At 48.1% G+C, this 27,158-nt stretch overlaps 1 protein-coding gene across 4 annotated transcripts in view; it reads right to left on the reverse strand.

The window, feature by feature from the left end:
* The window catches only part of RASGEF1C (RasGEF domain family member 1C), a 98,101-nt gene that overhangs the window by 19,100 nt on the left and 51,843 nt on the right, over nucleotides 1–27,158 (reverse strand). For 3 of the 4 annotated variants that reach the window (XM_060006752.1, XM_060006751.1, XM_060006750.1), the window contains 5 exons: nucleotides 13,591–13,773; nucleotides 13,297–13,419; nucleotides 11,967–12,104; nucleotides 4,925–5,125; nucleotides 3,770–3,844 (listed from right to left, as the gene is read on the reverse strand). In XM_060006752.1, the coding sequence (XP_059862735.1) occupies nucleotides 3,770–3,844; nucleotides 4,925–5,125; nucleotides 11,967–12,104; nucleotides 13,297–13,419; nucleotides 13,591–13,767 (714 nt within the window). In that variant the 5' untranslated portion in view covers nucleotides 13,768–13,773. The remainder of the gene's footprint in view (nucleotides 1–3,769; nucleotides 3,845–4,924; nucleotides 5,126–11,966; nucleotides 12,105–13,296; nucleotides 13,420–13,590; nucleotides 13,774–27,158) is intronic. The other variant, XM_060006753.1, reaches the window with a different exon arrangement.

The following is a 27,158-nucleotide window of genomic DNA, read 5'->3' on the forward strand; positions in this document are numbered from 1 at the left end:
ATGTGATATTTATCATCACATAGCTATATTAGTATTAGACAAAATAGACTTTAAGGCAAAAAAGGACTCCAAGGCAAGAAGCATTAAGAGAGTTTAAAGGGTAACTGCATAAAGATAAAAGTTTTGATTTATTGAGAATATGTCATAAGTCTAAATTTGTCTGCACCTAATAGCATAGCTTCAAAATATGGAGGCAAAAATAATCCAGAAAGGTAAATTCCTTATAAGGAGGAAATTAAGAATACTTGTTCGTTAAAAGACACAATAATGAGAATGAAAAGCAAAGCAACCAACTAGGAGAAGAAAATTTGCAGTACATCTAACTGACAAGGGATAATTAACTAGTACACATTTTAAAAACTCACTCAAAACTCTTAAAAATCCTTAAGAAAAAGACAAATCACCAATAGAAAACCGAACAAAAATCAGGGACAGGCATTTCATAGATGAGAAAACAAGAATGTCCAAAACACATGAAAAGATGCTCCATTTAACAGTTTGACAAAAATTAAAAAGCCTGACAATTTCAAGCGTCAGTGAGGCTGTGGAGCAAGAATAACTCCCTGCTGGCAGTGTAAATGGATACAGCCTCACCTGGCATCATCTGGTAAGGTTAATCATATGCCCACCCTGTGACGGACACAGTGATTCCCTTCGTAGGTATATATTAGAGCAACATCTCAAAGTGTTGTTCATGGACTCCTGGGGGTCCCTGAGACCGTTTCAGGGGGTCCACAAGGGCAAACCTAATTTCATATTCATAGATTATTGCCTTTCACCATGTTGACATTTGTACCAATGCATAATAGAATGATGGGTAAAATTGCTGCCACCTTAGCCTGAATCGAGACAGAGTCACCAAATGACACCAGTGGCCATCGTGTTCTTCACTACCACACACTCACAGTAAAAGAAAAAAAGTGAGTGTGACTAAGAGTGTCCTTGAGGACAAAAAACTTTTCAGTTTTATTAAATCTCAACCCTTGAGTACATGTCTTTTTCATGTTCTATGTGACAAAATGGGAGTGCAGTTGTCCCTCGGTATCTTTGGGGTGGGAATGGTTCCACCTCCCCCCTCAGATACCAAAATCAGAGGATGCTCAAGTTCCATATGTAAAATGGTGTAGTATTTGCATAAACCTATGCACATCCTCCCGTGTACTTTAAATCATCTCTAGATTACTTATAATACCTAATACAATGTAAATACTATGTAAATAGTTGCTTGGGTGAGCAGTAAATTCAAGTATTGCTATTTAGAACTTTCTGGAGTTTTAATTTTTTCTAATATTTTTGATCTGAGGCTGGTGGAATCTGCAGCTGCAGAACCTACAGATACGAAGGGAGGACTGTAGACATAGGCACTTCTGCTGCACACAGAGTTTTGATGGTGGTCTTGCGGGAAAGCACTGGTGTGACTGACTTGTGAGCTGAACTTTACTCATGGAGCACTATTTTTACCTGAAAGAAGGACTGACCCATTGTGGTTACTCAGACTTCAGTATTTGGTTGATATTTCCTTGAAAATCAACAAAATGAGCCTGTAACTTCAAGGAAAACAACTGATAGTATTCGTTGCCAAGGATAAAATTCAAGTTTTCAAGAGAAAATTGGGAACTTATAAAACATGTATCTGCCTGTGGAGCGTGACAGCTTCCCAATACTTAAGAACTTTTTGGGTGATATCAGTAGTGAATATATATAATGAATATCATTTTAAAATATCATATAATGAAACATGCCAACATTCAGAAGGTCTGCTTGATTCAGTGAACCCATATTTTCCAAATGGACAATATATGTCACAAAATCCTGCATGGGCAAAAAGATCCATTCAAGATGCAAGATGGACCAATGAATTTTAAAGTGATAGAGTTTATTTTCAGATTCCAAATTGCAGCTGATGTTAAAAAATTACCCCTTGATGAGTTTTAGTGTACTATCAAAGAAGAATATTCACAATTATCTGAAAAGGCTGTAATATATGCCTCTCTTTTCCAACTACATATTTGTGTGAGGATGGATTTTCAACTCAAATAATGTTAGGTCAAGAGATTGAATGCAGAAGTAGATTAAGAGAATTCAACTGCCTTCTATTTTCAGTCATTAAAGAGATTTGTAAAAATACTGTAAAACAATATCACTCTTCTCATTAATTTTTTTTTATTTTGGAAAATAGAGTTATTGTTCATAAAACTTACATTAACATATAATGAGTTATGATTTTTGAATAAATAAATATTTTAAAAAGTTATTGGCTTTAATGGCTAATAGAATAAATACCGGTAGATATTATTAGTACATAATCAAAAGTTCTTTGGGGTCCTCCATAATTTTTAAGAGTGAAAAAGGCATCTTGAGACCAAAACATTTGAGAACTGGTGCCCTAGAAAAAATGTACCCACATACATTAGAAATGTGTAAGAATGTTCATAGAAGCAATATCTACAATAGCCAAGAGTCTGGAAGCAACACAAAAATGTTCATCTACAGTAGAGTGGGTAAAGAAATGTCACGTGCAATCTTGATGTATTTCACAATAAAAAATAATACTTGGAAAGGGCCAAACCCCCAAACAAAACAAAACAGAACAACAAACAACTCAATAAGAGTAGCAAAGTCTCCTTTCCACTCTTCTCCCAGCTCCATGCTGGGCTCCCCAGAGTAACCAGTATTCCTAGAGATTGTCCACACGCATGTGCAAGGGGATATGTATCATGCACCCTCCTATCTGTTGTTGTTACACAGATGGTCACATACTCTTTGCCACTGCTCTTCACTTTACTTTCTTTTCTCAACAATGGACCTTTGGTGATTATTCCATTCTTACAGTCACTCTTATTCTAATAGTTGCATAGCATTCTATGTATGGATGTATTATAATGTTTAATCAAGTCCCTGTGGATGGTAAGGTAGTTTGCTTCCAGCCTTTGGTCATAAAGCACAGAAAGATATCCCAAATATCTTTGTGCATACATCTTTGTGTACATGTGTGTGTATATCTGCAGGGTAAATTGTTAGGTGTGGAAAGTTGGGGTGCAGAGTGTATATTTCAAGTGTTGATGCTATTGCCATGCTGCTCTCCAAAGTGGCTGTGCCAATTTTACCCCTTACCAGCGTGTATGAGACGATCCCTTTCCCTGCACATACACACCCATGTTTAATCTTTGCTTATCCGAGAGGTGAAATGCAATTGCATATTCAGTTTTCTCTTCTTTTATTAGGTGCCAGGGCAGAAGACAGGATATTCCAGTTCTGGTTCGGATTTAACTCCTTGATAAGCACCAGGCTAACTGCTGGTTGGGCTCTGAGAGAGAGGGGCAGGCTCTGAAATTCCACCTTCAGAGGGAAGAGCATGCCCTTAACTTCCCTGGGCAGCTGGCACCAGCCCGCGTTACCCCGGGTGGCCGCTAGAGGGCATCAGCGCCCACCGCAAAGCACCGGGAGGGCACATGGGGTCTTGGAGCGGGCCCCGTGCGAACCTCTACCCTCTAACCCACCCAGGGCTCCTGCTCCTCGACCGCCACTCCGCCCTCGCTGGGTGGGTGACCCGGCCAGGCTCATCCCGCCCTCCCAGGCTTCCCCAGGACTCAGGGCTGCTGGGGTGTGATGGCCTTGGGCTAGGGGCATGGGTGGAGTGGGCACGACCGCTCCAAGCCCATCTGCCCTTGGTCCCTCCGAAGCTGGCTCAGCTGATGCTCCGGGGATCCCCCAGAGGGACCGGTGACTAGGGGTCACTGCTGGGACAGTCCGTCCAAGGGCCTTCTACCTTTGTGCTGGCCAGAGGGTCCTTGTTCACAAAAGCCTGGACAAATTCCTCAGGTCCAATGTGTTGTAGCCGTTCCTGCACCAGAGACAGAAAAGGAGTTGGGAAAATGGGAAATGTATGGGGAAGGGATGCTCCCTGGGGGCCTGGCATGGGCCCAGCTGCCCTTCTCACCGGGCCTCTACAGCCCTGTTCTGGGTTGTCACAGAGCTTAGCACCATCTTGAAGGGGGCAGCCCCTCCTTTCCCATGCTCAGGGGCTGCTGTATTTCATGGGGGCAGGGGTCAATGTCTCCATAGGGAGTGCTTGTAGGGTGTGATACCTAGGAAACCAGGCTCGGAATCGGGTAATTGAAATGACCTGCTCCCTCCAGGGTAGGCCTGATGGCTAAGAGCATGGGGTCTGGGTCAGAATTGAATCCTGGCTCTGTCCCTTCTGCTGTGTGACTTCTGGCAAGTCACTTAAACACTCTGGCTTTAGCTTCCTCAACTGTGAAAAGACAATAATAATAGCACCTATCTGGTAAGGTGGTGGGAAGATGAGATAGTGCACATAACTCTTGAATATAATGCCTGGAAACCAGTAAGGGTGCCATAAACGATGGAGGTTTAAAAGAAAAGAACCCTACTCCCCAGCTTCCCTTCTCTCTGGGGCAGGCCCCTTTGGCCTCTGCATCTACAAGGAGCCCAATATACTGGAGGTTAGGCCAGGGCATCCCTTTCACACACAGGAAGGCCTGTCTGCACTTCTCTGGAAAGCTGGGGTGGGTACAGTGTGACTGTGTGAGTCCTGGATGGGGAAAACCGAGGCCCGGGTGGGGAAGGCCTTGGATGTGGGAGGATCACACATCAGGTGGTGTCAGAGCCAGGATCTGAACCTAGTTCCTCTGTCCCAGGCCTGGACTCTCAGGCAGGCCAGAGGTCAAAGTTGGGCAGGGCTGGTACCTCCAGCCTTCCTGTTCCTCGCCCCAGGTGTGGTGAGAGACTGCTCCAGAGTCAGGGTCCTCTGGAGATGCCTGGGTGGCCCTGATGTGATGGGCTCAGGCCCTGGGTTAGGCTGAGACCAGGTGGGGTACAAGACGGGGAGTTGGGGGGTGGCCCACTATTTTCAGTGTTCCAGGCTCTGGGTCTGAGTGGAGGGCGGTGTGGGCCTGCTCACCAGCTCTATGTGGGTCAGCTGCTGAGCCAGTGTGTAGGGGTCACTGCAGATGCTGAGGAGCTCCCTGTGGATAGAGGCTGGAGGCTTGTTCCTGTAGGAGATGGGCTTGTCAGTGCCCAGCAGGCTTTCCGGCCCCTGGCCCAGAGCTGCCAGCTTCTGGTGCAGAGCCTGCAGGAGCTGATGCATCCTCTTTCGGTATGCCTGGAGGAGGGTAGAGAGAGGGTGCTCAGGCCTGGAAACCTGTCTCCGCATATCTAATAGCTGAGGCAGGCAGGCTCCCCAGCTGTCAGGGATGGGCTGCTCCTAGGTGTGCCTGCACCTCCCCGACCCTGAAATAGGACCCAATCCAGGGCAGGCTGGGTTTGGGGCCTACAGTCAAGGCTGGCTGGGGAGAAGGCTGCAGGATCACCAGCGGGAGCCAAGAAGAGCACACATTAGGGAGAGTGGCTGGGTGCAAGCCCCCCCAGCTGTCTGGGGAGAGGGGCAGCATGGGGTGGGGACTGCCAGGGGGTAGAGGGATAGAGGAGGGAGATGTGGAATGGACCCTGCTCTGGGTGCTAGTCTTTTGCTTGGCTTCAATGGGGGTCCCCTCCTGTCTCCCAGGCCTAGCTTAGAGAGGCTTTCCCTGACCAGCCTTGCTGTTCATCCTCTGCCCTTGGCACTCTGTCTCCAGCTCACCCTGTGTGACTTCCTTATGGGACCACTGCAAGAGACGATTGGGGTTGTTTACTCCCCTGCAGAATGACAGCTCGGCAGGGGCAGGGAAGTCTGCGTTAACCTCTCTGTGTCATAGCTCTGGGCATGCAGTGGACACTTGATAAGCATTTACTGTACCGACAGAGCCCCTCAACATGCAGCTCAGATGCTGGGCTTGGTGCAGGGACCACCCTCCCACCCCATGGGGAAACTGATTATTGCCCCTCAGAGACCCCTATTTCCAAGGAAGGTGCATCAGACTAGCTGGGTTTACTGAGCAAGTGCTCCACACATTCCCAAAGGTTTGGTCAGTAGCCCACAGAACAGGCTCCCGACTGGTCAGCAAATGGCTCCCCCAGAGGTGGATTCAACCCCCTTGAGCCAGGACCTGGCCTGGGAGTGGCAGTGGGCATCTGGGGCCTGGACTCCTGCCAACAACAAGGTGTCAGGAAGACAGGTTCCCAGCGGGGCCTGGTCCCAGAGGCCTCAGAAGAAGGTTGTGGCTAGTCAGTACTACCAGGTAATTTCAGATAGAAAAAGTGCACATTCTTCATGCACACAAACCCAGAGGCATTTTGCAGGTGGGGCGTAGGGTGTAGGGCTTGCCTGGGGGACCTCAGTGTTTCCTCAAGTCTCTGATGGGGCTCAAAGGAGCACTGAGGTCCAGCATTGTTGGTGCCCAGAGCTCTGGTGATGGAGGTGGCATCCCAGCCCCTTATGAAAGTGCTTCTCTGTGGAGTGGCCAGGGCAGCTGTGGTAGAGCCCTCAGGACACAGGAAACCCGAACCTAAGCCCAAACCCTAACACTAACCCTAACTCCCAGAGCCGTGGGGGGCAGACCCAGAAGGCACCCATGGGTTAGCTGGGCAGTGTGTGGGTAAACTGAGGTCCAAGTCTTCCCTTTGTTGCCAGTGGAAGGAACAATCCGTCTCAGCTTTGCTGTATCCAAAAGTGTGGTCAGCACCCATGCTGCCTCCCAGGTCTTCATTTGAGTGCCAGGAAGATGGTGAGTTAGGTCCAGTCAGAGCCAGCCCCGGTGACACAGTCACTGGTGATTCCCAACACCTCCACCAGCCCCCCACCTCTCTCTGCTACCCAGCCCAGAGGTGGCTACACTGGCTGTTGAGATCCCGCATTTCCCACTCAACCCTCCACCATCCCATCTGCCTCCTCTCCTGTCACCAGACTAACTCTCACTGGCACCAAGGACCTCCTGTCATGAAAGCCAGGGGCTGTTTCTCAGGCAGCATCTGCCTCAGCTCCCCAGTTTCTCCTGCATTGGGCTGTTTGTAGGCTTGTCTGTCTGCACTGTGATTGCATGCTGGGTTCCTCCTGCCTCTGTCTATTCCTCTCTTCACCATCCTCTGTACTTCATTCTTGGGTTTTCTGGTTCATGTGCAGAGTGTCGTTTAGTATTCGTGTGCAGACAACCTTCTCCTCTGATCTCCAGAGCCATGTGGGCAAGGGGCCACCTGGACCTGGTGCATGCAAGAAGTCATGCTCTCCTCCCCAGGCCTGCCTCTTCCACCTGCATCCCTGTCTGCTGAACGGAGCACTGGCATCAGGCACCTGGACGTGGAGCCATCCTCAAACCACCTTCTCCCTCAGGCCCTCCAGGCCATCACCAACCCTCTTGATTTTGTCTTCTTCCATTTCCATGCTTGTCATCCACCACAGTGTATGTGGTCCAGGCCATAGTCATTTCCCTGGTGGCTGCAGTGGCCTCCTCAGTGGGCCCCATGCATTCACGCCAGCCTCTCTCCATTCCACCCTGTAGCAAGAGTGTTCTGTTCAAAATGCACATTTGACCACTGCATGCTTCTTCCCTAAATTGCCTCCCTGCTTTTGCAAAGACAAAAAGCCTGACATGGCTTGGAGGCCCTGAGGTCAGCTCTGGGCATGCTCAATGGCCTCCATGTAGCCCTTGCTCCTCTTTTCTGTGCTCCAGACACAGACCACTCCCCAATCCCTTTGACCCCTTGTCCCTCCTGCCCCATGACCCAGGCAGGACCTGTACAGCCTTCTCCCTCCAAGCTCCATGCCCTTCCTTCAGAGCCCTTGTCCAAGCCTCTCACTGGAGTACCAGCTCCATGAAGGCAACACTGGGTCACTCTTTGCTGGTCCCCAGCATGAACAGGAGGGGCCCACACATATTTGCTGATTAGATAAAACTGGCCTTCACCTGCTTCTAGACAGTCAGCCTCTCCAAGGCAGACTTCAGAGCTCTACTGAAGTCAAGGATGCAGTGCATCTGTGGCTACAGTTTGATAGAACCAGGCACTGGCCCTATCTTTAAAAATATGCAGACAATTTAGCAGTACTTGTTTCTATTGAACCAATATTCACTCCAAACAATTGCCATTGCTTGCGTGCTAATTCATTTAAAAATTTTCCTTTAGTGTTAACCTCAAGCTTATGTGTTGATTTTTTCCTGAATCTTCTGTTCCCCCTCTGAATGTGGGGAAGGTATTTGACCTTCTCTTTGACCTCCTCTCATTCTCTCACTGATTTCTACACCTTGTGGACACCGTCTGGGAGATCTCAGTGAATCTGGGCAGGCCCAGGGACCTACCGCTGAGAATGCCAGTGTGTTCCTTGTCACTGTCAGGAGCCCACATTCGAGAGCCGGGGTGCACCCAGCATGGCTCAGCTCTCCCCCAGTGGCTCGCCTGTGAGCTGGGAGGATGGGGACTGGGCTGTTTTCTCTGTCATTCTCACAGAGCTGCCTGCTGCATGCACGGAGCCGAGTGTGAGTGTAGAGGTCGCCATCCAAGCGTGGCCTGGGTGGTGGCCATGGCTCTCCAGGTGCCTCCAAGTTCTCTTGGACTGAGCGTTTCGTGATTAGGATCCATTTCTATCCAGACGAGTACGGGCCCTTGTTTTCTGAAGTTCCTGAAAGCTCCCACCTGAGCCAGCCTGCGGCTGATGTCCAATGGGCTTAGCCCACCTGCACAGGCAGGAGTTCTGCACCCACTGCCAGCTCGTTCTCTGAGTCAGCTGTCCACCACCTTTGCCCTTGGCGGGAGGTAGTAGACAGCCATGTGAGTGGGAGAGCAAGGCCAGAGCGAGGAAGGCTGCCCGTACAGTCAGCCTCCTCTGGCCAGCCCAGTGGGTGTGGCCAAGGCACTGCTGTCCTCCTGTCCTGTCTCCCTCACCAGGGCTGTGACCCTCTATGCCTTCCTGTGATCCCCCAGTCTCTCTCAGCCTCGGCATTGGTCTTCCTGAGTTGTAACTGCTGAGCCCAACCTACCAGGATGGGAGCCGAGGGTGGACTGGAGCAGCACAGAACCCACAGTCATAGAGAATGGCCTTCCCAGAGACGCTCCAGCCCCTTGTTCCCGGTTACTGAGAGGTGGTGGGGAGCACAGTGAGGACATGAGGCTTCCAGGAAATGGCAGGGGGGCAGGAAGAAAGAGAAAGGTGTCACCTTTCACAGCCACTTTGATGGGGAAGCCCCACTCCTTCCTGGCCCTGTACCACCTCCTCCACGTTCCTGAGCAGCATTGTTCTCCTCACAGCCCTTTGAGGGAGGGCTTATCATCTTCCCTCTTACAGAAATTAATTTAAGGTCCAGAGAGGTTAAGTAACTTGCCCAAAGACACGCAGTTCTGAAAACACTGTGTTCATCTCATTGTATTATGCACAACACTTTATATCATCCTATCTTGATCCTATCTCTGTGTAAGAAATCTTTTACAAGATGATTCTGAAATGTTTTTGGAGCAAAAGATATAATGCCTATGATTTAAAAACATAATTTGGAGGGAGGGGAAGTGTGTGAGGGGATAGAAGAAACAAGTTTGGCAAAATGTTGATAATTGTTGAAGCTAGGCTATGAGCACACAGGAGTTCATGGTTACTATTATCTATGTTTGTATATGTTTGAAATGTTCCATAACAAAAGTTTCAAAAAAGTTAAAAATAATCCCCATGTGCCTGAACTTTGGAAAGAATTTGTTCCTCATCATAGCTCACATTTACCAAGTGCTGAAATACGAGCACACGTGACTTCAGGGCCTTTGCCGCAGACCTGTGTGGTGGGAGCAGTTATCGTCTCTGTTTGACTGATGAAGAAACTGAAGTTCAGAGAGGGGAAGCACCTTGCCCAAAGTCACATAGCTGTGGTTTCTGAGCTGGGATCTGAGCTCAGAAGGTCTGACCCTGACCTCATGTTCTGAGTCCTGTGGGCCCTGCCTCATCAGTTTGGTTCAGGGCTCACCAGCTCCTTTCCCAGCTGAGACTGTGCCTGTGCTGGGAGGGGAGCAGCCTGCAGTCCACCCACAGCATCCAGGGGAGGGAAACCAGCACCTACAGGACATCCCCTTGGAGCAGGTGCTTTCTGGGGAAGGGAAACTTAGGGATTACAAAGACACATGGGTCACCCCTGGCCTGAGCCTGGGTGGGTGGCATGGAGACTAGGGAATCCCAGGTCCAGTTCTCACCACTCAGCACACCTAATTGGATTCCGAGGGAAGGAATGAGAAATGCCCCGAATGAGTTATTTCTGCTTTGAAAATCCACACCTGGTGGATGACTGCTTTCTATAGCCCATTCATAGGTCTTGGCTGTATCTTATTTTCATCTACTGGGTAGTTAGAAAAGATTTCCCAGCACAGTCTTGACAGATTTTTTGAGGGCTCAGTGACGAGGCACTGCTTCTCAAGGAAACAAGCCCAGGACTTACACCCATCCCACACCACGGTGGCCAGAATGGCAGGGTCTGCCTCTGAAATTGCTCTGCCAATGGCAGAGGCAGGCCTGATAAGGGCAGATAATCCATCTTGTCAATGGCTTAGACCTCACCTGCTTGAAGGCCTACTGTGGCAGGGGAGAGAGATAAAGCAGAGGACTGGGCTCTCATCTCACTACATACCCTCTGCTCCATCCATCCATCCATCCATCCATCCATCCATCCATCCATCCATCCATCTACCGTCCCTGCAACCATCTATTTCCCACCCACCTCCCCTTTTATACATTCACCCACCCACAGATCCATCAATTCACTTATCTATCCTTCCTCCCTCCAGTCTAACATTTGCCCTCATCCATCCATTCATACATCCATCCACCATTCATCCATCCATCCATCACCATCAATCCACCATCCATCCATTCATACATACATCCACCGTCCATCCGCTCACCCACCCATCCATCCATCCACCATCCGTCCATCCATCCATCCATCCATCCATCCACCCACCCACCTTCCCATCCATGTTCTCACCCACCCACCCATACCCACACACACCCATCCACCTACCCATTCACTCACCCTCCCATCCATCTAGTCATCCATCTACCCACTCATCTAGCTATCATTTCTACCTTTCTCCTCCACTTCTTTCCATCAATCTCTCCACATCCACTTAGCCCATAAATCTCCCTGCCTACCCAACTTCCCAAACATCTTTCTTTCCCCCTCGACTCATCCATCAAAGTAGCCAACTATGTACCAAGCCGGTCAGTCAGCATCTCCCCTTCCTGCTTCATCCTCCTGATCCATCCAGTCATTGAGCCTTCCCTGAGTCTCCTTTCTGCTGCAACCTAAGCCAAGTGTTATAATCCCCAGATGGATCAGGGGATGCAAAGGAGGAGGAGGAGATGACCCTCATCTCACTGAGCTCTCATAACAACTAACTTGCTGGCTATGTGAAATGACCTCAGGGCAGGGCATCCCTTTCTGAGCCTCAGTTAGGCCTTGGACTTTACCGCTTCCTGGTGCCCAGCCTGCCTTGGCAGTTCTCCTTTGGCTCTGGCTGGCTCTGTGTTCAGACCCACTGTGGGGCATGTCACTAGCTGTCAGCTTGCCACATTCAGTCTCCTCCCAAGGCAAGCAACATGCACTCCCCCTCAGTGTTCTCACCCTAATCCTGGGAGGTAGGGAGTAGGGAGTTTTGTTCCTCTTTCACCTTTAAGTGCCTTCCCCAGAGTAATGCAGCTGGGAGAGCAGGGCAGGGTGTGGGGCGCAGAGGCACCAGATGCCCAATACACTGGCTGCCTCCCAAGCTACTGGGGAAGAGGGTTCTGCCAGGCCAGCCTAATGGGTCATTGACCTATGGCCCGACCACGCAGTCACAAGAGCCCTTCACTTGCCATCTGATGCCACTGATGAGAGCAGGACAGGAGAAAGGTCAAGAGACCAGGCCTGGAACCAGAGGCCTGCTCTCCCTGCCAGCTCTGCAGTGCCTGATTCTCTGATGGGGCAGAAAGGGGCTGATTTTAGAGGGGCTGCAGTGTGCTGGTGGGGAGATGAGGACCCTGAGGCCATCCCAGGAACAGGCTCAGATCTGGGGTGTGAGGGTGTAGACAAGGTGAAGAGAATCCCGCTTGGCTCGCCCACCTCGTCACAGGGGGCGATGCGGCCCACCACATCCTTCAGGTGACTGACGGTCGACTCCTCCTGGAAGTCCCGAGGGAACGTCTCTGTCCACTCGGCCAACAACTGGAGCAGTTTGGGGCCAAACTTCCGGACCTGGGCCTGCAAGGCAATCCGAGGGTCGTCTGCATTTGGTGAGGGTTGCTTGGGAGGTGGGGGTCACAGCAGCCTCTGTCTCAGCTACTCACTGCGCGTCTGGGCTGTCCGAGGGGCAGCAGCAATGGCCGAGGCGGGGTGGGCCTCGTGCCTACTTTGTGCCAGGAGACAGAGACGGGACATGGGGATGGGGGCTGACCACAGCAAAGCAGAGGGGGACAGACACACATTTGGAATGGGGGTCATCTCTTGTTTGTAACTGCCAGTCGTCCCATCTCCCTTTCTGTGGTGACAGCATCTGTTTTCCTGTGGGGTCTCCCTCTCCATCCTTCCCAGCTGATCCTGACCCAGGGCTCCAGGAGTGTGCCCAGATCAGTGCTGGCCAATCAGGGCATGGCACACCCCCATCATGCACTGTGATTGGCTCACAGAGGGGCATGTGGCCTAAGCTAAGCCAATGAGATCGGGACTTTTATTTATCAGGCTCCTCTTTCCACAGGATTGGGAAGGGTAGACCATGACCCTGGAGCCGCAGAGGCCATCAGACCATACAGAGAACCTGCCTGAGCCAGAGTGAGGCTGGCCAGAGGTAAACAAAGCAAGGGGTCTTAGGGAGAAAGACCACGTTTTAATGGTGCTTTAGTCCCTGGAGCCAGTGGTAGCTTGAGACTTTGCAGTTATATGAGCCAGTAAAGTCCCTTTGCCTTAGGCCCGTTGAAACTGGGTTTCTATCACTGGACAGCGGAACCCTACTGACACATGTATAAATAGACAGTTGTAGCCCATGGGATATGGCGAGGGACAGAGGAAAGGATATGGGGAACCGAGGGAAGGCTGAGCCAACAGTGGACCCGCAGAAGAAGAAAGGGTGGAACAGAGGGTGCCGGGGGCAGGGAGACCAACAGGCACGGCAGGGCCATCCCAGGCCACAGATGGGGATCTACTCATGGGGCTCTGGGGGCCCAGGTTTGGGCTGTGTGAGCTCAAGGCTCCCCTAGGGCATTGGAAAACAGCACTGGGGTTAAAGGTTCTGACTCTGTCCCTTCTGGCTCTGGGCTTCAGACAAGTCAGAAACCCCTGTGGGCTCCTTGTCAGGAGAACGGGAGCAATTGCTGCCTCTCCAAGAGGTTGATTCACAAGTGCATGTCAGGGGAGACCCAGTACACTCGGAGGCCCCCAGCCCTGCCCTGCCTCTCACCTTGTCCAGCACTGGCTTGTCCAGCTGCTGCTGCTCGATGCACAAGTGGCAGACCCGGGCCAGGAGCTCCTGGGGCTCGATGAAGAGGCGGGAGCTCAGCAGGAAGGTAAAGATGTAGGCTTTCTGGGGGGATACGGGAGAAAGGCAGCATGTGCTCACAAGGGCATGGAAGGACGTGCCTCCCAGCCTACTCCACCCCCAGGCCCAGCCAGCCCCAGCTCTGCTGTCTCCCCCATGCCTGGTGGAAGAGAGCCCAGTCTGCTACCCCTCCTCCCCACTGGGTGGATCACCCACCTCAGGGTAGTAGTCAGCTTTGGGCACCAGCTGCTCGATCAGCGTGTCCAGGGAGGCTGAGGATGGAGCTCCATCCAGGAGGGGCTGCCCGGCCTGCTCACCATCCGTGGGCTCAGGGTGGGGTGGGCCGAGGCTGCCTGGAGTGACCATGTCGGAGGTGCTCAGTGTCCGGGGCATGCCTACCTGCAATGGCAAGGGGCATTTGGACCTGCTGGTCCCCTGGGATCCTGGCTGGGCAGGCCCTGCCTCCCATAGGCTCTTCTGTGCCCACCTGAGCCCAGTGATCACCTCCTGGGAGGGCTGCCAGGGAGGGATCCCCCCACCCCATAGCCACTGCATCCCCAGGAATCATCTCTTTTCCATTATCATTCCTAGTCATTTAGGGACTGACTGTTTCCAGTATCCACTCCTACTCGCAGTGAAGGTTGTTTTTGACCAGGCTTAGACAATCAACGTATTTGCCCTGCTGCTGGCCACAAGAATGAGTCGGGGGTGGACCTGATCCAAACTAGAGGGCTCAGATGCAATCCTAGAACTTCTGTGGCACTTGAAAGCTCTTTCCCCTGGGTCCCTGAGCAGTGGAATGGCACGGTTGGAACCATCCTGTCCCTCAAGGAGCCAGGAAAGCGAGCACATTCCTGAGTTCCGTGGGTGAGGCCCTGGATCCTGCTGTGCCCGAAGCTGCTCTGTGGACTGCTCCATCACATGAGTCGGTTTGAGTTTCTCTCAGGTGCAGCCAAATGACGGTCCGGGCTCTTTGTGATTAGGACCCACTGACCTGTCCCGCTATTCCCCCCTTGCAGGAAGGCTCTCCCACCATCTTCAATCCTCCATCCCTCTGCACGTGGCTGAAGTGACTCCCCCTAGGTGGGACCTTCCCTGTTTCCCTGCAGCAACCCGTCAAGGCTGGGCCTGACTTCCGGTGGGCATCAGCAGATTCTCCCTGTTAGCACTGTGGAGTGCTTGGGGTGCTGCTGGTGCCTGGTATAGAGAAAGGTCTCCAGCCAGACCTCCTCCAGGTGGGGCCACAGCACACATATCTTCTGACCCAGCACTGAGTCAAGGTCCTGGCCTGCAGCAGGCACCCATCCACGAGTGTGCACTGGACAGTGCTTCCTCCCTCGGGCTCTGCACATATGCCTGTTGGCCAGTCTTCCTGAACGAAGCCTTTGGGGCACTTGTAGCAGCGAGTCCTGGCCAAGCCTGTGACTGTTTAACCATCTCCCATACGTTTAACCAGCTCCCATACGTAACCATCTCTCCATACATTCAAGCAGCCCCCGCAGCCTTAACTGTGGAGTCCTGCAGGCTCACCACAGGGACCTTACAGGGAGCAGCCTCCCCACTGCCCCTCTCACCTCACCCCTGCTGCCCCCATGGCAGACCCTGGCCCCAGCCTGTTTCTGACTTCTCCTGCCCGCTGGTGACCTGGCCCTGAAAGTAAAGACAGAGGGACTTGGAGAGTCCAAGCTGATGTTGGGGATCAGAAGCAGCCCTGCAGAGGGCTGTCCCTAGGGCGTGCAGCGACTGGGTTACGGTGCAGGGAGGGTGCGGGAACCAGTCTGAACAGCGGCCTGGACAGTCCCAGCCCTAGGGACAGCCACAGCTTTATTTCACCTTTCCAGCAAAGTTGTAAGTGTTCAATTTTCAGTTGATGAAACTAAAATTTCACAAAATTGTCTCCTGTCCATCCCAGTGGGAAAGCTGCTGCACATGAGGGCACACGGGGGCTGCCCTGCAGGGAATGGTGGTTAACTCTGGGGTGAGCGCTGCCTCTGCCGCACACCCAGAGCCCAGAACCAGAGCCCAGTTCCACTAGACAGAAAGCTCTTGAGGCCAGGAAGGTCCGCTCTCTCCTGCCAGACACCTGGCACCTCCTCCCTGTAGCCTGTCCCAGATCCCAGTTTTCTCAAAGATGAGCCAGTAGCGGAGGTGGAGGCGATTCTGGAAACCTCTCTGTAGCTCAGGGTGGTCCATCAGACAATGTGAGAGGGTCTGCAGAGGGGCCTTTCTGGGGAAGCCAGGATGCCACAACTTCAAGAGGTGAGCTGGGAAGCATCCAGAGCACCTCAGGTCTGGCCTGGTACTGGGGGCCGGGTGTGGGGGGCCGGACACACGAGGAAGCGGGGAGGGCTTGGACCCAGCTCTGTTCCGAAGCAGCAAGTTTCCACTGGAGGTCAGGGGTTGCGTGGAGCTGGGGGCCAGAACCATTATGACTCACAGGGATGCCCAGAGAGCAGATGGGTGGCTGATGTTGCCCTCCCACCTCCAAGCACCCATCCTGTTGCCAGCTGGGCTCTGGCCCGATTATCAGTGAATGGATGGGCTTGGCCCCCTGCTGCAGTCTCTGGTGTCTCCTGCAGTTGCTGATTCATGCGTGCATTCATGCGTGCATGCATGGAGTGGCTGCAGACGGACAGGACCTCTCAGAGCTGGCAAGGGGTTGGGGAGGCAGACATAAGCAAGCCAAGGCATGCAGAGAGACTGTACCACTGAGGCTCTGAAGGGTGTGCCCAGGCAAGGGGAGAGGGGATGATGACTTCCTGCATCTGGGTATTCCTTTGAGATAGGGTGGGTGCGGTCAGAGCCACAGTAGTGCCCTGACATTCCTCTCACCCCTCCCCGAAGGTGCGCTGGCACAGACGTCATCCTCCTCCCTTGAGCAGGGGCTCCAGCCTACTGGGAACACAGACGGGCTGCGGAAGTGGCCCCCATTCACCCTATCCCATAGTAACTGCTTTTATTAATTTCTTACCTATTTTTCTGTCCTTCTGTATACAAGGACAAGAAAATATAAATATATATATTCCCCCCTTTCTTTATTACACAAAAAGTAGTGTATTGCACACACTCTCCTGTGCTCTTTTCACTAACAGTACATTTTGAAAATCTTCCCATGGCAGGACAGAGCACGTTCATGCTTTTTATTTTTTAACTGTCCCACAGTAATCCATTGTTTGGATGTCCAACGGTAATTTTTTTTTAACATCTTTATTGGAGTATAATTGCTTTACAATGGTGTGTTAGTTTCTGCTTTATAACAAAGTGAATAAGCTATACATATCCATATATCCCCATATCTCCTTCCTCTTGCATCTCCCTCCCACCCTCCCTATCCCACCCCTCTAGGTGGTAACAAAGCATGGAGCTGATCTCCCTGTGCTATGCGGCTGCTTCCCACTAGCTATCGGGGTAATTTTTAAAAGCCAACTCAACTGTCCATCAACAGATGAATGGATAACAAAATGTGATGGATACACACGACGGGCTATTATTCAGCCTTAAAAAGGAAGGACATTCTGACATGTGCTACCACGTGGGTGAAACTTGAGGACTCTAATGCTGAGTGAAATAAGCCAGACACAAAAGGACCAATCTGTATGATTCCTCTTACATGCAGCTCCTGGAGTAGTCAAGTTCATAGAGACAGACAGTAGAAGGTGGCTCCCAGGGCAGGAGGTGCATGGGGAGTTACTTTTATTCACAGAGAGCTTCAGTGCTGCAAGATAAAAAGAATTCTGGAGATGGATGCTGGTGGTGGTTGCACAACAATGTGAATGTATTTAATGCAATTGAACTGCACACTTAAAAATGGTTAAGATCGTAAATTTCATGTTATGTGTATTTTACCACAATTTTAAAAGAAGCCAGTGATGCTGGGAAAATTGTTTATTGTCACAATTTCCCTTGAGAATCCTTGGAATCACCAGTAGTTCCCCAATGTGTGCTTCTAAGCACACAGCCTGCATGGTGTACATGAGCAGCAGCTGGGAGTACAGGGCCGGCACAGAGGTCCCGAGCGGGCTGGCGGGCTACTCCGTCTGTGCCCCATCTAAAGAGCTGTTTCAAGTTATCTCTCTTTGCTTTGCCTCGGGGCCTGGGACTCTCTCTCTCTCTCTCTCTCTCTCTCTCTCTCTCTCTCTGTGTGTGTGTGTGTGTGTGTGTGTGTGTGTGTAGACAAGTGCATGGTATGACTCCAGTAGGTGTCTGCTTTATACCCACTAAATGAACAAGACAACAAAACAACCAGTGCTGTCTGGCATGTTGGAACAGCCCTTTAAACACTGCTGGGCAGGGCTCTACACTGTCACAGCCCCTTTGAATTGGACAAGATTTGACTCGATGTGCAAAGAGCCTTATGTTTGAGAGTGTTCTTTCACCTTAATCAAATCCTTGGAAATTTATCCCAAGAAAATAATCTAAAGAGGAAAAGTTTTGGAAAGGAGTTTGGTTTGGTGTTAATTATAAGCAGTGAACAAAATGCAGAACGCCACAGATGATGAACAGAAGGAGAACATACCCATTAGTGGAGTTTCTGTTGCCGTTGAAATGACAGTTATGAGGACTCAGTGATAACATAGAAATGGTTATGATGTAACGAAGTGAAAATGGGAGGAGAGGAAACTGCACATATGACACGATACAAGCAATATTATTCCAATGAATAAAATTACAATGGAACACTGAAAAAATGCTTCATTGATGTGCATGCCCCCTTTGCCCCGATGTATGCTATTGTCTTGGTGCTATCCATTCAAGCTGAATGAAGGTCGAGCTCAGTCATCAAACATAGCTGAGAAGACGAAAGGCCCCCAGAACACCTGAACACATCCCAGGGCTATGGCGGGTGGTGGGATCGCGGGCATGCTCAGCCCGTGACCCCCTGAGGGGACGCAACCAACAGTGGCCCAGCCATGGTTTGAATGCAAAGTCCACTTTCTGATGTGTCCAGGTGAGGGCCCCTTTACCCCAGGACTAACCACACACCACACCTTCGAACACGCTGCACCTGCTTGCCTGGCATGCCTCCTGACCCCTGTGACCCCTGGGCCTCCCCAATCCCCCAGACTTCACACTGGCCTTGGTCTCCTGGCATTGTGTTCTCTCCAGGAGGAGGCTGGCTCGCCCACTGCTGCACTCTAGGGCCCGGCTCCCTGACACACACGCACAGTGGGTGCTCGGTCAAGATACGTGGCATTCAAGTGACTCAGTGGTGCAGGTGAGAGGCAGTGAAGCCTGAAATTGAACAGTGCAAAAAGGGATGATGAGGTGTGGCCAACACACCAGGCATTCAAGTATTGGAGTCTGTGGGAGGGAAGCTGGGGAGAAGCCTGCAGTCCTGACCTGGGAAGGCCAATCTTCCCTGCCTGACGCCCCATCTCATCCCTTAGGCCTCCCATCTTACCGATGAGGAAACTGAGGCTCAGAGTGGGAAAGGCAGGTACCCAGCTCTCATGCTGAGTACATGGAAGAGCTGGGACTTGAGCACAGGTGAGTCTGAACTCCAGGCCCTCTTCCTGACCATCAGCCCACCTGGGCACTGATGCTGGTATCCCCAGGCCACAGTGTCAGAGGGACTCGGTCAGACACTTGAGGTGTGACTAGCAGTGCCCAAAACACGAGGAGAGAAAAAGCCCATGCTGGTTGGCCCGGGGTCACAGTGGCCCCTACGGGGACAGGCCATCCCTTCCAGGTATTAACTTTGGCCTGTGGGCCCAGGTGCACAGAAGACCTCCTCTTCCAGGTGCCACATCTCCTTCCCAGCCCAGACCTGAGCTCCAAATCCACCCCTCTTGGCACCTCCATTGGCTGGGTCTGCTTTCTTGGCCTCCATCTCCTTTCCTTCTGGCTACAAACACAGGAGTTTTGCTTTGGGGAGTAACCACACCCTCTGATGAATACTGACAGTCCTGGTGGGACTACCAGGGAGGCCCACCCTCACTTGGCCAAGGGGCGGGAACCAGCCCAGCCTGGGCCAATCAGACGCACTGCCCTGGAAAATGCACTTGGTTGTTGTGGGGGGACCTGACCTAAGCAGGCCTGACCTGCTGCAGGCCAGGCCTGGGAGGGGCAGGGGTGGCTTCTGAGTCACAGTTTCCCCCCAACCTAGGCTTGTGCTCCTGCCTCAGTTTCTCTGCCCATGTCTCCTATTCCCCTGCTTAGTCCCTGCCCCTCAGGCGTATATATGGATCCCCGTGTTTAAGTCTCCAGGCCCCGCATGTGGAGGTGCTGGGACTCCCATGACAGTTATGAGGGGTAGGCAGCGAGCCTGCATTGCATGGATCTGATCTGCAGGAAGACTGGCAGATGCAGGGAGAGGACCCCCAGCAAGCCACCCTGCAGGTGAGGCTGGTAGAGAGTGGCCAGAGCTGTGGGCACGAGAAAACACAGCTCCGCTGGGCTCCCTGAGGGCTGACCACGTGCTCAGACCTTCCAGGTTTAAGAGAGCCCAGAATTCCTGACATTTTGTATTTTGATTTTAATTAAATTTGTTTTTTTAAAAAAGCCACAGCGGGGACCACACTGTATGACGAAAGCACATTTAGAAACGACATCTCTGGCTCCTGGGTGGCCAGTCTACAACCCTCATTCTGCTGGCCCAGCATAAAAAAGCTGCCAAAAATGGAAATCCAAAGACCCTATGGAAGGAATGTGTGTGGCTGGTCAGTGCAACATGTCTTGGGGACTGGAGAGGAGATGTTCTCTCCAGCCTTCTTTCCTGGGTGGGCACCGGGCCAGGCTTGACCGAGGGGACAGAGGGAAAGACACTCCTAGAAAACGGCCCTGAAAAGTGCCTTTGTGCACAGAGAACAGGGAAAAGAATCCCTCCTCTTTAGTTTATGAAGAGGAACCGGTAAGATTAAGTGCACAAAGCACTCAGCACAATACCTGCCATGGAGAGGAAAGGACCACCAAGGCCAGTCCTCCCCACGGGTGCTCACCACCTGCAAGGGCTTAGAACACAACATGAGCAGCAATTCCAACTGCTAATGGAGCTCTGTGCCAAAATTCTGAACAGCACTCCTGTGCTTCACCAGGGTTTCCAAGCTGGCTGTGGCCTGATGGCCCTCTACCCTGCTCCTCCAGGCTTGTAGCTGGAGCTTCTGAAACCAGCTATCAATAGCTGCTGGGGGTTATCCCTGCCAACTGACTCTTGAAGGATGTAGTTGGCCACAACTTCAAATCAGAGCCACTTCTGCCTTTGCCTCCCTATGTAGCATACGTTTACACATTTACATATTTGCATCCCATCATTTCTTCCCCCTCCCCCATTATATCTTTCTCAAAAATTGTTGTAATATCTGCTTAACATAAAATTTATCATATTAACCATTTTTAAGTGTACACTTCAGTGGCATTAACCATTTAGTTGCTCAATCATCACCACTATCCATCTCCAGAAATTTTCCATCTTCTCCAAATAAAACTCCATGCCCAGTAAGCAATAACTCCCCATTCTCCCCTCCCTTCAGCCCCTGGTCATCACCATTCTATTTTCTTCTTTAAGAATTTGACAATTCTAGGTACCTGTATAAGTGGAATCATATAGTATTTGTCCTTTTGGAAGGCAGCTATGTTCACCACTATACCACCAACATGCACAGCAGTATTTGTCCTTTTGGGACTGGCTTATTTCACTTAGTAGAAAGTCTTCAAGGTTCATTCCTGTTGTAGTATGTGTCAGAATTTCCTTTCTTTTCTTTTTTTTTTTTTTTTTTTTTTTTTGCGGTACGTGGGCCTCTCACTGTTGTGGCCTCTCCCGTTGTGGAGCACAGGCTCTGGACACGCAGGCCCAGCGGCCATGGCTCACGGGCCCAGCTGCTCCGCGGCATGTGGGATCTTCTCGGACTGGGGCACGAACCCGTGTCCCCTGCATCGTTAGGCGGACTCTCAACCACTGTGCCGCTAGGGAAGCCCCAGAATTTCCTTTCTTTTTAAGGCTGGATATTTATACTGTATTTCACTGTATATGTATACTACATTTTCTTTATCCATTCATCCATCAGTGGACATTTGGGTTGCTTCCACCTTTGTCACACTGCTTTCCACAGCAGTTGTCCATTTTACATTCCTACCAGCAATGTAAAAGGGTTCCAATTTCTCCACATCCATGCTAATACTGATTTTCTTTATTTTTTTTTTGCGGTACATGGGCCTCTCACTGTTGTGGCCTCTCCCGTGTGGAGCACAGGCTCCGGATGCGCAGGCTCAGCGGCCATGGCTCACGGGCCTAGCCGCGACCGGGGTATGAACCCATGTCCCCTGCATCGGCAGGCAGACTCCCAACCACTGTGCCACCAGGGAAGCCCCGATTTTCTTTATTTTTGATGGTAGCCACCATTAGGGTATGAAGTGGTATCTCATTGTGGTTTTGATTTGTATTTCCCTAATGATCAGTGATGTTGAGCATCTTTTCATGTGCTTATTGGCCATTCATATACATCTTCTTTGGAGAAATGTCTACTCAAGTCCTTGGCCCATTTTTGTATTGAGCTGTTTTTATTGTTGTTGAGTTTTAGGAGTTCTTTATGTATTTCAGATATTAATCCCTCTTAGCTTTGTGATTTGTAAATATTTTCTTCTATTATATGGGTTGCCTTTTTACTCTGATGATAGTGTCTTTTGATGCACCAAAGTTTTTCATTTGGGTAAAGTCCAATTTGTCTATTTTTTTCTTTTGTTGCCTGTGCCTTTGGTGTCATATGTAAGAAATCATTGACAAATGCAATGTCATAAAGTTTTTTTCCAATGTTTTCTTCTAAGAGTTTTATAGTTTCAGCCCTTATGTTTAGGGCTTTGATCCATTTTGCATTAATTTTTGTATATGGTGTTAGGAAAGGGTCCAACTTCATGATTTGACCTGTGGATATCCAGTTTTCCCAGCACCATTTGGGAAAGAATTTTTCTTTCCCCACTGAATGGTCTTGGCACGCTTGTCAAAAATAATTTGATTCTATACACTGGCATTTATTTGTGGGCTTTCTAGTCTATTCCATTGGTCTATATGTTTGTCTTTATGGCAATACCACACTGTTTTGATTACTGTAGCTCTGTATTAAATTTGAAATCAGCACGTGCAACGCAAATCCTACAACTTTGTTTTTCCATTTCAAGATTGTTTTGGCTATTCAGGGTCCCTTGAGATTCCATATAAAGTTTAGATGGAGTTTTCTACCTTGGCCAAAAACCCAATTGTAATTTTGATAGAGATTGCATTAAATCTGTAGATTGCTTTGGATAGTGTTAACATCTTAACAATATTAAGTCTTCCAATCCATGACACAGGTTGTCTCCACTTATTGGTGTCTTCTCTCATTTCTTTCAGTAATGTTTTGTAGTTTTCAGGGTATAAGTGTTTTGCCTCCTGGGTTAAATTGATTCCTAAGTGTAAGTTTCTAAGTTTATTCTTTTGATGCTATTATAAATGGAGTTGTTTTCTTAATTTCCATTTTGGATTGTTCATTGTTAGTATACAGATACACAACTAATTTTTTTTTTTTTTTTTTTTTTTTTTTTTTTTTTTTTTTTTTTGCAGTATGCGGGCCTCTTACTACTGCAGCCTCTCCTGCTTTGGAGCACGGGCTCCGGACGTGCAGGCTCAGCGGCCATGGCTCACGGGCCCAGCTGCTCTGCGGCATGCGGGATCCTCCCGGACTGGGGCATGAAACTGTGTCCCCTGCATTGGCAGGCAGACTCCCAACCACTGAGCCACCAGGGAAGCCCCACAACTAATTTTTTTGGTGTTGATTTTGTAGCCTGCTACTTTGCTGAATTTGTTAATTAGTACTAACAGTTTTGTTTTGTTTTTTGTATGTAATCTTTAGGGTTTTCTATATATTAGGTCATTTGTTTGCAAACAGCTAATTTTACTTCTTTTCTAATTTGGTTGCATTTTATTTCTTTTTCTTGCTCTGGCTAGAGCTTTTTTCACTATGTTGAATAGAAGTGGCAAAACAGGCATCCTTGTCTTGTCCCTGATTTTAGAGGGAAAGCTTTCAGTCTTTCACCAGTGAGTATAATATTAGCTGTGGGTTTTTCATGTACAGCTTTTATTATGTTGAGGTAGTTTCCTTCTAGCTCTAGTTTGTTGAGAGTTTTTATCATTAAAGGGTACTGAATTTTTTCAAATTCTTTTTCTGCATCAATTGAAATGATCAGACGATTTTTTCCTTCTTTTTTTAATGTGATGTGTTACATTAATTGATTTTCATAGGTTGAGTCATCTTTGAATTCTAAGAATAAATCCCACTTGGTCCTTCTAATATGCTGCTGAATTCAGTTTTCTAGTATTTTGTAGAGGAACTTTGCATCGATGTTCATGAGGAGTATTGGTCTATAGTTTTCTTTTCTTGCAGTGTCTTTGTCTGGCTTTCATATCAGGGCAATACTGGCCTCATAGAATGAGTTAGGAAGTGTTCTCTCTTTACTTTTTGAGAAAAGTTTGAGAAGGATTGGTGTTAATTCTTCTTTAAATGTTTGGTAGAAATTCACCAGTGAAGCCATCAGCTCCAGGGCTTTTCTTTGTCAGGAGGATTTTAATTACTGATTCAATCTCCTTACTAGTTATAGGTCTAGATTTTCTATTTCTTTGTGATTCAATCTTGGTAGGTTTTGTGTTTCTAGGAATTGTACATTTCATCGAGGTTATCTAATTTGTTCTCATACAATTGTTCATAGTATTTTCTTATAATCCTTCTGTAGAATTGGAAGTAATGTTCCCACTTTCATTTCTAACTTTAGTAATTGAGTAATTCTCTTTTTTATTGTCAATCTAGTTAAAAGTTTGTCGATTCTGTTAATCTTTTTGAAGAACTAACTTTAGGTTTCATTGATTTTCTGTAATTTTTTTCTATTCTATATCTTATTTACCTCTTCTCTAATCTTCATCAGTTCCTCCATTCTGCTAGATTTGGGTTTAGGTTGCTCTTCTTTTTCTAGTTCCTTGTTGATTTGAGATCTTTCTTCTTTTGTTTTTTAAAATAAATTATTTATTTATTTATTTATTTTTGCCTGTGTTGGGTCTTCATTGCTGCGTGCAGGCTTTCTCTAGTTGTGGCTGGCGGGGGGGCTACTCTTCATTGCAGTGCACAGGCTTCTCCTTGCAGTGGCTTCTCTTATTGCAGAGCATGGGATCCAGGCATGCGGGCTTCCGTAGTTGTGGCACATGGGCTCAGTAGTTGTGGCTCGTGGGCTCTAGAGTGCAGGCTCAGCAGTTGTGGCACATGGGCTTAGTTGCTCTGCAGCATGTGGGATCTTCCCAGACCAGGGTTCGAACCCATGTCCCCTTCATTGGCAGGCAGATTCTTAACCACTGTGCCACCAAGGAAGCCCTCTTTCTTCTTCTTTTTTTTTTTTTTTTTTTTTTTTGTGGTACGCGGGCCTCTCACTGTTGTGGCCTCTCCCGTCGCAGAGCACAGGCTCCAGACGCGCAGGCTCAGCGGCCATGGCTCACGGGCCCAGCCGCTCTGCGGCATGTGGGATCCTCCCGGACCGGGGCACGAACCCGTGTCCCCTGCATCGGCAGGCGGACTCTCAACCACTGCACCACCAGGGAAGCCCTCTTTCTTCTTTTTTAATGTCAGTGTTTATAGCTATAAACTTCTCTCTTAACATTGTTTTCACTGCAACCCATAAGTTTTAGTATGTTGTGTTTCCATTTTCATTTGTCTCTAAGGATTTTCTAATTTCCTTTATGATTTTTTTCTTTGAACCATTGGTTAAGAGTGCATTGTTTAGTTTCCACAGATTTGTGAATTTTCTAGTTTTCTTTTTATTGTTGACCTCTAACTCATCCTTATTGTGGTTGGAGAAGATACTTTGTAAGATAGATATCTTTTTTTAATATATTGAGACTTGATTGTGGCCCATTATATGGTCTATCTTGGAAAATGTCCCCTGTGCACTTGAGAAGAATGTGTAATCTATTGTTGTTGCATAGAGTGTTTTGTATATGTCTCGTAGATCTAGTTGGCTCATTGTGTTTTTCAAATCCTATATTTCTTTACTTATTTTTTGTCTGATTGTTTTATCCATTATTGAGAGTGGGGTATTAAAGTCTCCAACTGTTATTGTAGAACTATCTGTCTCTCTAATTCTTGTAATTTTTTTCTTCATATATTTTGATGGTCTGTTTTAAAGTTATGTAAATGTTTATAATTGCTATATCTTGCTGTAATGAACCTTTTATTAATATATGATGTCCTTCCTTATCTCTTGTAACCTTTTTAAATTTAAAGTTTATTTTCTGCTATTAGCATAGCCACCCCACTCTCTTTTGGTTAGTGGAATATCTTTTCCCATCCTTTCACTTTTAACATATTTATGTCTTTGAATCTAAAATGAGTCTCTTGTAGACAGCACGTAGTTCGATCATTTTTTAAAATCCATTCTGCCAATCTCTTTTTGACTGGAGAGTTTAATCCATTTAGATTTAAAATAATAACTGTTAAGGGGAATTTACTTCTGCTATTTTGCTATATTTTCTATATGCCTTATAGCTTTTTGTCCCTCATTTCCTGTATTACTGTCTTCTTTTGTATTTAGTTAATTTTTTATTGTGAAACATTTAAATTATTTTCCAATTTCCTTTTGTGTATATTCCATAGCTATTTTCTTTGTGGTTACCATGGGGATTACATTTATCATCCTAAAGTTATAACACTCTAGTTTGAATTTATGCTAGCTTAACTTTAATAGCATACAAAAACTCTGTCCCTATACCATTCTGTCCCTACACTGTTTCAGTTATTGAGGTCACAAAACCACGTCTTTATGCAGTTAGTGTCATAGGGTAATAATTATTTTTGTAAAAAAACCCATTAGTCTCTTAAATCATGTAGAAAACAAAAAGTGGAGTTACAAACCAAAGTTACAATAATACTAACTTTTATACTTGCCCATGTATATATCTTTACTAGAGATCTTTATTTCTTCATATGGCTTTGAGTTACTGATTAGTGTCTTTTTGTTTCAACTTGAAGGACTCCATTGAGTATTTCTTGTTCTGGTATAATGAAACCATTCAGCTTTTGTTTATCTTGGAATATCTTAATTTCTCCCTCATTTTTGAAGGATAGTTTTGCTGTATATTGAATTCTTGGTTGGCAATGTTTTTACTGTCAGAACTTTGACTATATCAACCCATTGCCTTCTGGCCTCAAAGGTTTCTGATGAGAAAAATGCCAATAATCTTATTGAGGTTCTCTTGTATGTGACAATTTGCTTCTCTCTTGCTGCTTTCCATATTCTTTTTGTCTTTTTCTTTCGATATTTGATTACAATGTGTTTCATCATGGTTCTCTTTGAGTTTATTTTACGTGGAATTTGTTGAGATTCTTGAATGTTTATATTCATGTTTTTCATCAAATTTGGGAAGTTTTCAACCATCATTTCTTCAAACAATCTCTCTGCTCCTTTCTCTCTCTCCTCTCCTTCTGGGAGTCTCACAACATGTATGTTTGTTTTCTTATTAGTGTCCCACAGGCTCCTTAGGCTCTGTTCACTTTTCCTCAGCATTTTTTCTTTATGTTCTTAAGACTCAATAATTTCAATCATCCTAGCTTTAAGTTCACTGATTCTTTCTTCTGTGTGCTCAAATCTGCTTTGGAATATATCTAGTGAATTTTCATTTCAGGTATTGTACTTTTCTGCTCCGAAATTCCTTTTTTGTTTTTTTATGTTTTCCATCTCTTTATTGATATTTTTATTTTGTTCATAGTTTTCTCAACTGGTCACCTCATCTTTGTCTAATAAGTCCATCATCTGGTCTTCCTCAGGGATGGTTTATG

The sequence above is a fragment of the Delphinus delphis genome, chromosome 3, assembly GCF_949987515.2.
Source record: "Delphinus delphis chromosome 3, mDelDel1.2, whole genome shotgun sequence".
In the NCBI taxonomy this organism is placed as follows: domain Eukaryota; kingdom Metazoa; phylum Chordata; class Mammalia; order Artiodactyla; family Delphinidae; genus Delphinus; species Delphinus delphis.